We start from the raw sequence: 14,830 nt of genomic DNA on the forward strand, positions 1-14,830 counted from the left end.
TCATATTCTCTCATATTCAATTGGTAAACAACAAGTCAACAAGACTTAGAACTGGAATATCACTAGAGAAAACACACACTTTGTTTCAATTTATGTGATATTATTTCCTTTTTAGTATCCATTCCAAAAAAAAAATGACACATCTATATTTGAAAACATTTAACTTTAACACATTTTGTGTTACCTTTGTGGTCTGTGGATAAGTTTATAGTCGCATGAATAATTATGACATGTATAAGGTCACAGATCTAGAGGCTGATCCAGAACTTCAAGTTCTGAATTCTAGCTAGCCACTTTGAGTAAACCTTACCCCAACCGGGTGTCACACTATGGCTAAGCATGCATCTATTAGTTTGCTGTAAATGACTGGTGTAAGTAAATTTACGGTCTTTTAGTGTTATAGATTGAAATCTAGATTAATAATTTATAAATATTAAATGATAATTTCTTTAAGATAATGAAAAAGTCCAAATCAAAGTTATTTGGGTTCTGCCGAATCCACACATTCTACTCTATCTCTGCTTGAAGTTAGCTATTACACAAATATTATGACATATTTAGAGTTATGCATTTCAATTAAAAAAATTGTTCTTTCCTGAAATATATGTCGATTCAAATTATATCGCATTAATTGAAATAGAGGGTATATTTCTTTCATTCTTCTAATCATGGGTCACAACTATAAGGTACAAAATATGGAAGTGAATGAAAAATTACTGAAGCCCATATTTTGGGCTTGCTTAAAGATTGGATCACATGCATGCATCAATTTGGACCATGATGAATTTTTGATAAGAGAAGAAATAATGATGAATCTCATCTTGAAGTTTTCAAACTTCATCCCATTTTTGTGCTTCAAATAGACTACTCATGAAGAATGGATATGTCGTTGGTGAGTCCCATCTCAAGAAGGACATTTGATCAGTTTGGAAAAAAAAAATAATCTTTAATTCGTTATAATAACTTTTGAGAAAACAGAAGAAGTTTGACTATATAGCCTCGGCGTAATAGTTGTTGCTATGTGATCAGAAGATAACAAGTTTGAGTTGCATAAAATAGATTTTTGTGCAGGTTTGACGTTTAATTTCTCCGGACCATATTACTAAGAATTTAGTGACATTAATTATATAATTTTTCGTTATTATTATATTTAGCGACAATAGTAAATATGAATATATATAACTAGCACTTTATATAAATGTCGTTAAAGGTTTTAACAACTTTGAATGAAATGTCTTTAACTCAATTGTTGCTAAATGTTTTGTTGCAATACTAAAAGCAAAAATACATTAATGTTTCTTTTGTTGTAGTGCACATGTAAGCGGGAGCTTAGTGTACTGAATTTCCCTTAAGATCTTGAAGCTGGGAGTCTTGGAGTAACTAATTTCGAGTTGTGAAATCAGTCTCTTGCAAAAATGTAGGAATAAAGTTGTGTATAGATCCTTATAATCCAATCCTTTTTCAAATCTTATACATAGCGGGAGCTTAGTGTGCCGAGCTGTCATAAGTTATGCATGTGAGGATTTGGAGCTTAATATTTCTGTTATAAGATTCTGTTTGGGATGGAAATAATTGATAGTAAGAGCCAAAGAAGTACTACTTGCTCGAGTTTGTATTTTGACTGATTTTAGGACCATTAAGACATGATACGAAATCATGATCTGAAATTAAGTTAGTTAAAAATTAAAATTTAATTTGAACATATAATTTGAATTTTGCAAGTTATGTTTTCTCTAATTAACATGAAAACGCTAAGATTTGATTTAATATGTCACAAATATAATGTTTGTAAGTTTTGTCTTCATAGTTAAATTGTTATCTCAAAGATTTTACCTAGGTATAAATATCCAATGTTCCTGTCTGCTGTAAGAGTTGCATTGTAGCCCACAATTCGGATTTGACGAAAATAGAGTGTACGTAGATTTTATCCTTATTTTAGGGGATGGAGAGAGTATCAGATAGACCATAGGCTCAAGGAAACTATAAACACAGTATTTATTGAAACATAAATAGTAATAACAACGAGATAGTAAGAAATTGAAGCATATATAAGAAACAACCCTTAGTAATAGAAAACTAAGAATGAGAAATACAAAAACAATAAATATACCAAATATAAGGAAAAGCAAAACATGAAACTACCCATTACTAGTCTTTTACCTTAATTCTCGACCTCCAAAACCTGTTATCGAAATAGTCTAAATATATTTTCTATTGTTATTATAATTTAATTGATTATACAAGTTACAAAATATAATGTATAGTTTTTTTGTTTTTTGATTTTGGTCCTCTATATTTAAGTTTTTTTTTTATTGCATTCACTAATGTCTACTTAAACTGAAACACATTAAAATTGAAAAGAAAAAAGAATTAGAGAGTGTGTGAAAGTGACAAGTACCAAAAAGCTATGATTTTTGTAGAGAAAAGACAAGAATGTTGATAGGAATTTCCTTATTAATAAGTTGGGATAAGAAACAAAATTGAAGCAAAGGATGTGTCCCCTAATAAAGCAATCAAACACCTTGTGCCATTAATTGTTGCATGTGCAAACTATATACAAATTCAAGATTTTTGTTTGGTCCCCTTTAATTTTTTTATACTTCCTTCTCAAGCATCAACATATAATTTGTTGTTACTTATTCCGTCGAGCTAAGTAACTTGAGTTCAAATTCTATAAATTATTAATTTTAAAATCTATCAACTTAAAAATAATTTAAAATTCATAAGCTTCAAATTCTAAGTCCATCTGATGTGACGTCTCAAACCAATGACTTTTTTTTTTTGATTTGTTAAGCAAGACTTGAAAAGGAATAAAAGACTATTTCAAACATTTGGTCCCATTTGTTTCTTTGCTTTTTCTGAAGTCTTTTTTGATTTTACCATTAACCACATGTTTGAATGATCATTTTCAACGACGATTATATATTCAGTCGACTCACAGTAATTTTTAATTTAAATTCTATAAATTATTAATTTAGAATCTATTAACTTAAGAAAAATACATAAATTTCAGAATTCATAAATTTCAAATTTCAATTTTGTCTGAGATGTCTCGAACCAACTTGACAATGAATAGAAGACTATTTCAGAGCATTTGGTCCCATTTATTTCTTTGCTTTTTTGAATTTTTTTTTTTTTATTTTACCATTAACCACATCTTTGAATGATCATTTTCAAAAATCTATGCATTTAATGTGGTTCTCATGGTGGTCGATATATTCCAAAATTGCCTACATGATCGAATGTCATTTAACGAAACTGCTTACTGTTTTTAGATATCTACTCTTGTTATAGGCTTTGCCCCCTCCTCACTTAGGGTTCCCATTGAAAATAAATGTTTGTTATATTTTTTATTTTTTTGTGAGTATTACATATGTTAGAGGTAAAGTCGGTGTACATCTCTTTATAAATTCTACTTGTGTGATCATAGGCGATATGTTATTGTTGTAATTAGAGGCGCACTCAGAATTTAAGTTCAACAAGGGCACCACTAACTTTAGTATACAAATGTATGCGGTGATTGAATCAGAATTTTCATTAAAGAGATTCAAAATATAAAGAAGTAAACACATGAACTTGCTGGTGAGGGTTCAACATATATTAATTTACGTATACATAAAAATAATTAAAATCATATATTAATACTAATATAATTTTTTTGTCAAAGTGGGATTCGAATGAAACCCTAGTCGGCTCCGCCCCTGGTTGTATAGCCTACTCCAACAAAGAAAATAAGGATTTTCAAGAAGAAAAATAAAAATACGTAGAGGTTGCCCCAAGGTTCGAACTCAAGCCACCCACAACAACCAACTACCCCAATCGAATATATATATATATATNATATATATATATATATATATATATATATATATATATATATATATATATCATTTTTTTTCCTCTGTGATTAACAGGTGCACGTGCACGTGCACGTGCACTCTCTATTATAGGCTAGATATGATCTAGCCCCAGATTGTAATACCTTTACAGTTTATATTTGAAGGATTACACTGGCTAAGTGATTCTTATTTTAATCCTCAAGCATTCAGTATCAAGAGTCCACTCATAAGATTAATATGAATTTATGCGAAAGAAAATTTAGTAGAAGATGTTTTAAACCTCTCTACAAAACAAAACTACTATGAAGATTCCTTATAATTCCTTCTAATCATTATATCATGTATAATATTCCTCATTAAAATTAAAAAAGTTAAGCTGTAACTCTCAATCTCTTATCTTTAGTTAGAATTTAGAAAAATTGAATAGTTAGAGTTAGAGACATATTGAAATGTACCTTTTACTTTTGATGCAAATTCAATGAAGTTCTCAATTAGTTGTCACATTAATCTAGAAGGAATGATTGGATAAGGATATGCTATTAATCTATCCAATTAAAAGAACATAGTGTTAGACGATATATAGGGAAGTCCAAATATTTTTTAATTTGATTTCTTTATTTACTTGTTATTTTTAACAAATCAAAGGATAATTTTCTTTTTTTCTATTATATTCTCAGTTTTTAATATTGAGTTGATGTCTTTGAAAAATGTAGTGAGTAAATATATTCAGGACTCTCTCAATTAATAAGAATAAAATGGTAAACTCACTATATCAATCATTATCTTCTTAATAAGTGTGTCAAGTCAAAATTTAACAAGTATATAGAGACGAAGGGAGTATTAAACAAAGATGAATTCAGAATTTATATATTAAGTTCGGAATATAATTCATTTGATTTACTCATTTAATTTACTGAATTTTGAACTAGTCAATGAACTAAACTCTATTGATATCGATACGTAGATAATATTGTAATTCTAAAATCATTAAATATTATATTTGAGTGTCATATTTTCAAATCATCAAATTTACAAAATCATAACATATGTGTTTACTTGAAATGCCCTCTTGAATATTCATTAGCAACATTTTATCAAAATTTGAATCGAAAATTATTGTTGGTTGAGGGTGTGTTTGGTATCAAGGATTTCTAAAAAAAGAAATTTATGATTGAATGATTAAAAAGTTTTGAAAAATATTTTCTCAAGGAAAATTATGTATATGACACATTAATTTTTTTGTCAATCTCAAAAAGAGTATTACTTTCTTTTTTCTTTTATTTTAATTTATTTATCTTAATTTACTTTTTAGTCTATTTAAAAAAGAATGTCTTTTTTCTTAATTTTGCAACTTTCAACATGACATTTTGAGTCAATTCCCTAAATGGTCACCCAAGTTTATTGAATTGCCATAAAATATCATTTATGTTTCATTTAGGACCAAAATATCACTTAACTATCACTATTTTCCTCCAAATATACTTACCACTTCAAAAAACCCTTCTCTCTAAGTTGGCATGCCATGTCATGGAAGCCTTTTTTTTAAAATAATAGACTTATTAACTAATCAAACTCAATTAACTGAAATAATGATCTTGTTGTTTTTTAATTTTATATATATAAATTTATTGAGAAGAAATTTCCATACTTAAAAATCTTTTATCATAATTAACTTTTTATTTTTTTTATGCTATGAAGAATAGTTTTTTAAAAAAAACTTATTATAATGTCATCAATTTTGAATACTTATAAACACATATATTCAAAAAATATTGATATATAAATCACTGATCATAATTAAATTAAAAACAAAAGTTAAATAATAAATTTCTCCTTTTTACCAACTATTTTGTCAACCTTACAACTTTATTTGAATACTTTTATGAAAAAAATTACTTAAAATTTTCAAATAATTTACTTAGAGATTTCAAAAATTCTCAGGTAACAATTGCACACAAAAAAAATTCATTGAATTTTGTTTGGTAGAACAATATGAAGGAATTAGATATTTTAAAAGTATTTTTTTTATAATCTTCATAAATTCTCACGTAATTTATATATTTGTTTTGTAGAGGCATAAGTTTAATGAATTAAATAGGTCTATTATTCTTTTTTTTAAAATGATGATTTAATGACATGGCATATCAACTAGAATAGAAGGGGACTTTTGAGGTATTAGTATATTTTTTTTGGGGGAAATAAATTAGTAATAATATTAGTCACTTCCTATTTTTTTTTAAAAAATAATATTGTAAGCATGAATTTCAAAGTACACAATTAATTATATTGTAGTAGTTAATTGACATTTAATATTATTGATTCATTATACAATTTATGATTAATTGATGTAAGTTAACATTCATGAGTGATTTGTATATCAATTTATTTATTTTTTGAATATATGTGTTTATAGGTATTTAAAATTGATGACAGTATAGTATATTTTAAAACCCTATTTTTTCATAGCATAAAAAAATAAAAAAGTTTAATTATGATAAAAGATTCTTTAGTATGAAGTTTTCTTCTTAATAAACAAATATATATATATATTAAAAATAATAAGATTATTATTTTAGTTAAATGAGTTTGATGAATTGAATAAGTCTATTATTTTAAAAAAGACTTTAATAGCATGGCATACCAACTAGGAGAGAGTAAAGTTTTTAAAGTTTTAAGTATATTTGGAGGAAAATAGCGATAGTTGGGTGATATTTTGGTCCTAAGTGAAACATAAATGATATTTCAAGGCAATTCCCCAAACTTAGGTGACCATTTAGGGAATTGACTCTGACATTTTTAAACATTAATAACATTACATTTTGGTATATTCTACATATCTTCAATTTAAGATCATAAAATTCAAAAATCATTTTTATATTCTTAAGCTACATGTCAAGTCAAAACCAATAACAAATTGAAAACGAAGGAAGTATTTTTTTATAATTAAAAATAACTTATTAACTTTAAAATTCCTTCGTGATTTGTCATATAAATGTCTTTTATGTTTGAATTGTCTTGTTTTAAGTATTTTAAAGCTAAAATCAAATTTAAGCACTTCTATAATATTTGAATTAAAAACAAATTAGGTCAAAATAATGAAAATAAGCCAAAAGTTATAAGTTAAAATTTTATGACCTATAAGTCATACGCCAAAAATTAATTCAACAAGCTCTAAAATTTGTTTTAGATCTTAAATTTTTAAAATATTTTAGAAAAAATATGTATTTAATCAAATAACGTTGCATAAATATAAATAGCAAGAAGAATAAAATATATTTATTGTCCAATCACTTAATGTAAAATGTCCAACATCAAAGAATTTCTTAAGTAGAAGCAACTTCTAACACAATGTTAGAACAATTTAAGGACACGTCATTTCATCAAATTTCAGTTCCACGTCAATAATACTACAACACACCAAAAAAAAAAGTAAACTCCTGTCTTCTCACTAAATTCTTATAATGTTATTAATCAATTGTCATTCAACCTATAAAATTGAATTTGTGTCGCATATATCTCATTAATGAGATTTTAAATTTCTTTATAATACGGATTTTCCTATCTAACTTGTAATTAAAGATGAAAGAATATAGTTCATTTCACGTCACATTTCAATTTGTATAAGTATCGAAGATATATAGGTAGAACTTTTTTTACATGTGCAATAGTCAATAGATACAGTCTGTAAGGGTGATAAAATTAAATTTAATCTGTTCAAATTAACTTATCAGAAATCTAATGAAAAAACTTTTAAAAAGATATTTTCTTAAAATTTAATATGTTATATAGATAATAAAGAAAATAATATTTTTTTAAGTACAAAAATTTACAAAAAAATATTTAAAATAATTAAAACTTACTAAGAATTGATCATGTTAGATTATGACCCACATTTTAGTGTATTTAAGTCCAAGTAACTTTTTAGCGGATCAATAATCTACTTATTTATTAGCTCAACTTATTTTAATTCGTTTAAATGCAACCAACTGGTCTATTTGACACCGCCTCTACATACCGACATACCTAATAGCGTTATAGGAGACAATAAAGAAAATAATAATTTTATTAGGTATAAAAAAAATATTTATAAAGAAAGTAAAATAATTAAAACTTAGTAGAAAATTGCCATGTTAGATTATGACTCACATTTTAATTTATTTCTGTCTAAGTAACTTTTGAGCGGATCAATAATTTACTCATTTATTAGCTCAACTTATTTTAATTCATTCAAATGCAATTCAGTTCATTTATTTGACACTGTTATGGAATGGAAGGAACTAGTAAGAAAAATTAAAGAGAGAATGAATGATAACTCTTTGTATTGATTCTTGCATTGATTCAAATAGAAGAGTACATCATTATTTATAAATAATTAAGGAGAATAAAATATATTATTTTCCTTCTAGATACTAAACTAAAAGAAAACTAAATATTTTACAATTAATGTAAACCCTAGACTTTAAAGGAAATTAAATACTATAGAATATTTTTAGACTAAAAAGAAAAAGGTAAAAAGATTCTACCGAATTTCAACATTCCCCCTCAAACTCAAGTTGATGTATCTAACTTGTGTTTGAACACTTAGTTATTCTTGAAAAATATTTTCTCCTTACTTTTGTTGTGACAATTAATAGAATTCATCATCACATTCTTCTTCTACTAGTAGTGCTTATGATTTATCTTGAGTGTTCTTTGAACTGACACACTTTTGTAACATGACATGTTTGTTTGCAACTTCCACATAGTGCATTAGATCTCCACCAACAGAATTTTTTCAAGTGTGTTTTCTTTTTACCGTATTTACAAGGAGGATAATCAACTATTCTTTTTTGATAGTTTGCATAAAAGACATATTCAATAACTTTATCTTGTCTAAAAGCTCTTCTTTGTTCTTGTGCTTGAAGTGCACTTATCAATTCTACAAGAGAGATGATAGAGAGATCTTTAGACTCTTTCAAAGCAGAGATTTTAGACTAAAATCTCTCGGGAATAGTCACAAGAATCTTTTTAACTATTCTATTATCTTTAAAATTCTCACCAAGCAACCTGATTCTGTTGACAATCAAAGAAATTCCGTCAGAATAATTAGTGATAGTCTCACCCCTCTTGCATCCTAAGAGATTCAAAATCTCAAATTCAAATTCATAATTTAATTTTGTCTGCCTCGTTCACTTCCTCGGTACTCCTTCAAATTCAGAATTCCCAAGCTTCTTTTGTTGTCTCACATACAATGATTTTAGAAAAAAAATGATTCTGCAACTGAATTTTAAATTACAATTTTGGCTTTGTATTTTTTGATTTTCTCTTCTGAGTGAAGTTTGATTTCAGCATCAGAAGATTTTTCAGAGAGTTGTTGTATGAGTTTGTCTTCCATTACAGCTTTCCATAAATCATATGCCTTAAGATAAGACTTCATCTTAACTGTCCAAATTTGATAATTTTCACCACTGAATGTTTGTGGGGCATTGAATGAAAGAGTATTGTTTGCCATGATTTGAAAATAAGGTTCAAGATAATATAGATTAAAAATTGGTTAAAAATAGCCCTACATAATTAAAATTAAATTGAAATATATATGAATTAAAAGTGGTTGAAAGTTCTTCATCCTTATTCGGGTGTTCTGGTGGTGCCCCCGTCTGGTCTACTATCGTCTTTTCATCGCCGGTAGACTACTTTGGCCCACTACCAATGTACCTACCTAATAGTGTTATAGGAGTAAATAAAGAGAGACAAATAAGTTGGAAGACGTTAAATAGAGGAAGTGTCACAATTGACTTGAGATTGTAGTAACCAATCGATTGTAAGCATGACATTTTTTATATTGAAAGCTTACTTAATTAGCACTATGTATATTTCAACCATTTTCAACACCAATTTGTCTAATCATATGACTATATGGTTCCTTTTATTTAATACTCCACTTGTCCATAGCAAAAATTTAACTTAGTTAAACACCGCGATCGATCATCCTATTTTAACTTATTGTGACATGTTTAGTTGCCTAACTTATTTTCAAGTTACCTAGGATACAAATTAATTTCCCTTATTGTGATGTACTTTTTAACTGTCAAAATTCTTTTAGTCCCTACGATAAGAAAATCACTCATTTTCTATAGAATTTGGCACGTTGATTAGTAATGTTTCCCTAACCGATGAGTCAAATTCTAACAAGAAGTTAGTTGGAATTTAGTAAAACTTATAGCAGTGGGACGAATTGATAATAAAATATATATAAAAAAAATTATGTTGTTTGTGTATAGATATTATAAACACATGCAACTCATTGAGGACATAATGCTAGATAGGTATGAAAGTCAACGATTAGGGTAGAAGGTTAGTAGGTAGTCGTGTATTGTCTAGTTTTTCTTATCAATATTATTGTTAATATTATTTCATTATTTCCTTTGCATCAATTATCATGTTATTTGTTGTTGCTATTGTTATTTTCTTCCATTAACCTTCTAGTATGTTTTACTTAAGCCGAAAGTCTATCGTAAACAACTTCTTTACCTTCAGAAGCTAAGGTAACGTTGCGTATGCGACCCCACTTCTGAGATTTACTAGATATGTTATTGTTGTTATTGTGTATAGATATTATAAAATCAATGAGGCCCCCTGTCATTAGGGTACTTTAACCTACACTGCATCTTCTTCAAGTACTGCTAAATATGTAGGTAGAAGGGAATAAGAACATACACACACATGGACCATATGTTTATTTAATTATTATGTTAATCATGTCCTACTACTATTATTCATGAAATTTTGTTTTGTTGCATATAATTAATCACATTCATATGTACTCAATTAATTACCCTTCACTTCATGACCCCCAGATTAATAATTAATTAGAAAAGCATAGTTGACATAATGTGCGACATAATTATTATTACTATGACAGCATTTTCATGTCCTAACATGAATTGGAGTGAGATAGTTGGAATTACTTCATCTTTAATTAGAGATTTTGAATTCGAGATTTCAAAAAGAGTTTCACGATGCATGAATTTGATTTTAGTCAAATTAGCCCAATATAAATATCGAACATCGGGTGAAAACCCAAAAAAGAGAAGGAAAAAAAATGCATATTCCCTTTAAATTAGTTGATTTTTTTGTCAAGACAAATTAGTAGGCAGCTGTCAAATTTTCTTTGGGTTCCTAAGTGGGACACTGTAAAACCACGTGGGACCTACTATTTCTGAATGGATGATTCGTGCTTTGAGATTATGATTTTTTAAATTTTAAATCTCTAAAATGGTGAAATTTTAAATTTTAAATTATGAATTTAATTTTATTAAAATAATATATATTTATGTTCTGTTAAAAAAGATTTATCATTTTCAATTTTACAGAAAAAACAAGACTTATGATTGATGTGAAAATATTGTTTATACCATGCGAAATGATTATATTAAGAAATGGAGTAGATAGTTAGGATTGTTGTTGACAAAAGAATTTTTATAAATTTTTGTGTATTTGAAAGTTTGTATTGCAAACACTTGCTAATAGAAGGAACATGAAGATATACGATATGCGGTGTCTTAGAATATTTTGAGTATCTTGTTTATGAACTATAACTTGTTCATTCGATAAAATTGTATAAGATTTATAATTTTCACAACTTGTGAAATTTTCTTATTTTATTGGTTGGGGTGGGAGAGGGGGGGGGGGGTCTACAACTTTAAAAAATTCAAATTACATGTCTTAACATAATTTCAACTTTAAATGACCGTGATTTCAAATTATGTCCAAAAGGGATCTTAAATTACTTAAAAGTAATTATGAATAATTTTATTTAATACTAATATTTATGAGTAATCCGAACTAGATGATTGATAACTTGCTATAACAATTTTATTTGTGTACCAATAAGTTTTTTAGTTTATGAATTGGTAATCATAATTTATTTATTTTTTACTTAAATGTTTTTAATTGACTGAATTTTTAATACAATTACAAAATTTGAGTCAAAATTACTAAATCTTTAATTCCACAACTATCATATAACTCCTCTAATTAATTACACCGATATAAAAAAAAATCATCACACTGTAAGTATCCGTTTCAATATTTTTATCTTTCTTTCCTTTTCTGACAACTCTTCAATTTCAAGTTTTCATGTGATATGTAACATAATGCCAAAAGATTAAAGAAAATTTTGGTATATTTTATGTATCCTTAGTTTATAACTATAAGATTAAAAAGATGTTTTTTTATTTTCTTAAATTTCATGTCAAAACAAATCAAACAAACAAATTAAAATAAAAAAAGTAATGAATTTTTAATACGACTATAATAATGCTGACTCAAAATGAATTTGTCGAATATGTAACTACCATTATAACTTCGCGCCTAATTAATTACATCGATAATATAAAAAATTCTTTACACTATCGATATATGATAGTACTATAATCCAAAAAATTATTGTACTGTAGTACTCATCAGTTCTCATGAGCATCTATTATATAAGACATTGAGTCCCTCCACTTCTTTTTCCACACAAACTCAATGTATTTAAAAAATTTGTTATCTATTTGTAGAACCTGTTTGTAATTAATTTGTGTTTGTTTATATATAAGAAATGGGACATCATACATGTTGTAACAAACAAAAAGTGAAGAGAGGGCTATGGTCTCCTGAAGAAGATGAAAAACTTATTAACTACATTACTAATTATGGTCATGCTTGTTGGAGCTCTGTTCCTAAGCTTGCAGGTTTTATTCTCTTCTTATTTTTTTTATTTTCGGGTTTCCTTGCATCATAACGTTGAATAAATCAACATCGTGATGCAAAGATTGACCGGGGTAGTCCACTTATATCGTAACATAATTAGTATGCCTATCTTTGAGTCGATTTTTTAGAGCTACTATGATATTCATCTTCTTTTTCCATTCAATTGAGTATTTTTTATACGAAACAACAAAGAATTACTAGAATTTTTATATATATTGATCCAGAATTAATTTCATAATTCAATTTCAAAGAATGAACTCAACAAGTTTATATCTTGAGCTCACCTCGTTTTTTCCACCATTAGTATAGTTTGTGAACATGCCCATGTGGAGCAAACATCTTTCTTTTTTTTTCTTATACTCGCATTTTTTAAATTAAATTTATATCTTGAATTCGTTTCGACGGCGTAGGGCTTCAAAGATGTGGGAAGAGCTGCAGATTGAGGTGGATAAATTATCTAAGACCAGATTTGAAACGTGGGAGTTTCTCCCCTCAAGAAGCAGCACTTATCATTGAGCTCCATGGCATTCTTGGCAACAGGTAATTAATATATACAATGTAATTTTTCGATGAAAGGATGTCAATTGATTTTTCTAGAACAAAAAATAGCTTTTGAAAGAATATTTTGTGTAATTTTTTGACAAAAAGATCCATGTTTGTATTATTTTCATGCAAAAGAGACATTTTGTTTTGTTTTACAGGTGGGCACAAATAGCAAAGCATTTACCTGGAAGAACAGACAACGAAGTGAAGAATTTTTGGAATTCAAGCATCAAGAAGAAGCTCCATCTTTCTCATGGAATCCTCCCTGATCTCTCCATCATCTTTCCTAATTATAATAATCTCATGACTAATCCAAACCCTAATCCCTCTTTTGATAATTTCTACTCATTCAACCCCAATGTTCCTATTACTAATAGTTTCATGTCAAGTATAAATTCTCCCCTAATTCTTGACCAAATGAACAACATTAATCATAATGGGGATTTGAATTTAACTAATCAAGTGATGCCTAATTCCCTTCCAAATTTGTCATTTGACTCAATTTCAAATGATCCTACATGGTTTAATTTCAATTATCCTAATCATCTTCAATATGATCTTGAATACAACCCTAGTGTTATTAAACAAGACAACTCCATTAATTCCATGCTCACCTCCAACATTTCATTGAATTGCACTAATGGGGAGAATTTCATGGATTCAACAAACACGGCTATCAAAATTCATCAAGATTTAATGATGGTACGTATACTATTCATCTAACAGTTTAAGTTGTTAGAGAGTATACTTTTACTAAATTATATTTTCAACATGTCTAGTCGCGTTTAAATCTTGCTCTGATAACATGTCAGTTGTGACCATCTTATAATATTCAACGCTTTTGCTTATTTAATTACATCTTCAACAGACACCTTCGTGTTTGCCTAAGCTTTCTGAAATTATAAAGGAGAACGAAGATGGCATTCTAGAATCAACTCCAATTGTGTCACAACATGACTCCATGGTGGTCAATAGTACTCTCCCATGTACTTTCCCAACTAGTTATATTATGAATCCACATAATAATGTGCATAGAGTCGTCAATGAAATTGAGCTAATGAAATCCTTACACATGTCATCATCATCATCATCGTCAAAATCATCAAATTCATCGTCATTGTCAGCACTTTCATGCAGTCAATTTATGATGAACCCTAGAACTTGGGATTGATCATAGAGACATGTTGGCTTTTGTGATGAAAATGGTCATGAAAAAGATGGTAAGCTTTTTATTTTCTAAGGGAGTTTTTATGATGAAGGAAGTTTCATATTATTATTGTGCAGTTATTATTATAATTTGCATAGTTAAATTGAGAACTTTTGTTACATTTATGTTAATTTATGCAGTTTTTTTTTTGTTCCCTCCCGTGAAGTACTAGTCTTTGTATTGTAACAATAAATACTTATGATATCAATATTATAAGTAGTTACGTAATTTCATGTGTTCGAACAATTTGTTTTTACTTGTAAATCGATATGACAGATTAAAAGAAAAAATGCATCATATAAATTGAACAAAAGAAAACAATAGAGAGAAAAAAATAAATACAGATTATCTATTATAACAAATAAAAGACACTACGTAAAATTTCTTTACATAACTAGTATATATAAGAAAAGATTAAAAAGGAATAAAACTTAAACTAGAATATTCTCTCACTTTAACAAAGTTTCATTTGAGTTGGGACAGTAGCAAGTTCCAATTTAAGTAA

The 14,830-nt window shown here is 27.6% G+C and overlaps 2 protein-coding genes across 2 annotated transcripts in view; one reads left to right on the top strand and one right to left on the bottom strand.

Annotated features, from left to right (window-relative positions):
- Window positions 1-2,566, bottom strand: part of LOC125859714 (protein phosphatase 2C 16-like) — a 96,287-nt gene extending 93,721 nt beyond the window's left edge. Inside the window, exon 1 of the mRNA XM_049539521.1 lies at window positions 2,562-2,566. The gene's annotated coding sequence lies outside the window, so the exon portion shown is untranslated. The remainder of the gene's footprint in view (window positions 1-2,561) is intronic.
- A 9,857-nt stretch (window positions 2,567-12,423) lies between these two features.
- On the top strand, window positions 12,424-14,389 carry LOC125860169 (transcription factor MYB26-like). The gene is made up of 4 exons (XM_049540068.1): window positions 12,424-12,556; window positions 12,986-13,115; window positions 13,277-13,820; window positions 13,987-14,389. The coding sequence occupies exons 1-4, from the start codon at window positions 12,424-12,426 to the stop codon at window positions 14,287-14,289; spliced, it is 1,110 nt and encodes a 369-aa protein (XP_049396025.1). The 3' UTR covers window positions 14,290-14,389.
- The last annotated feature ends 441 nt before the right edge of the window (window positions 14,390-14,830 follow it).

The sequence above is a fragment of the Solanum stenotomum genome, chromosome 3, assembly GCF_019186545.1.
Source record: "Solanum stenotomum isolate F172 chromosome 3, ASM1918654v1, whole genome shotgun sequence".
In the NCBI taxonomy this organism is placed as follows: Eukaryota; Viridiplantae; Streptophyta; class Magnoliopsida; order Solanales; family Solanaceae; genus Solanum; species Solanum stenotomum.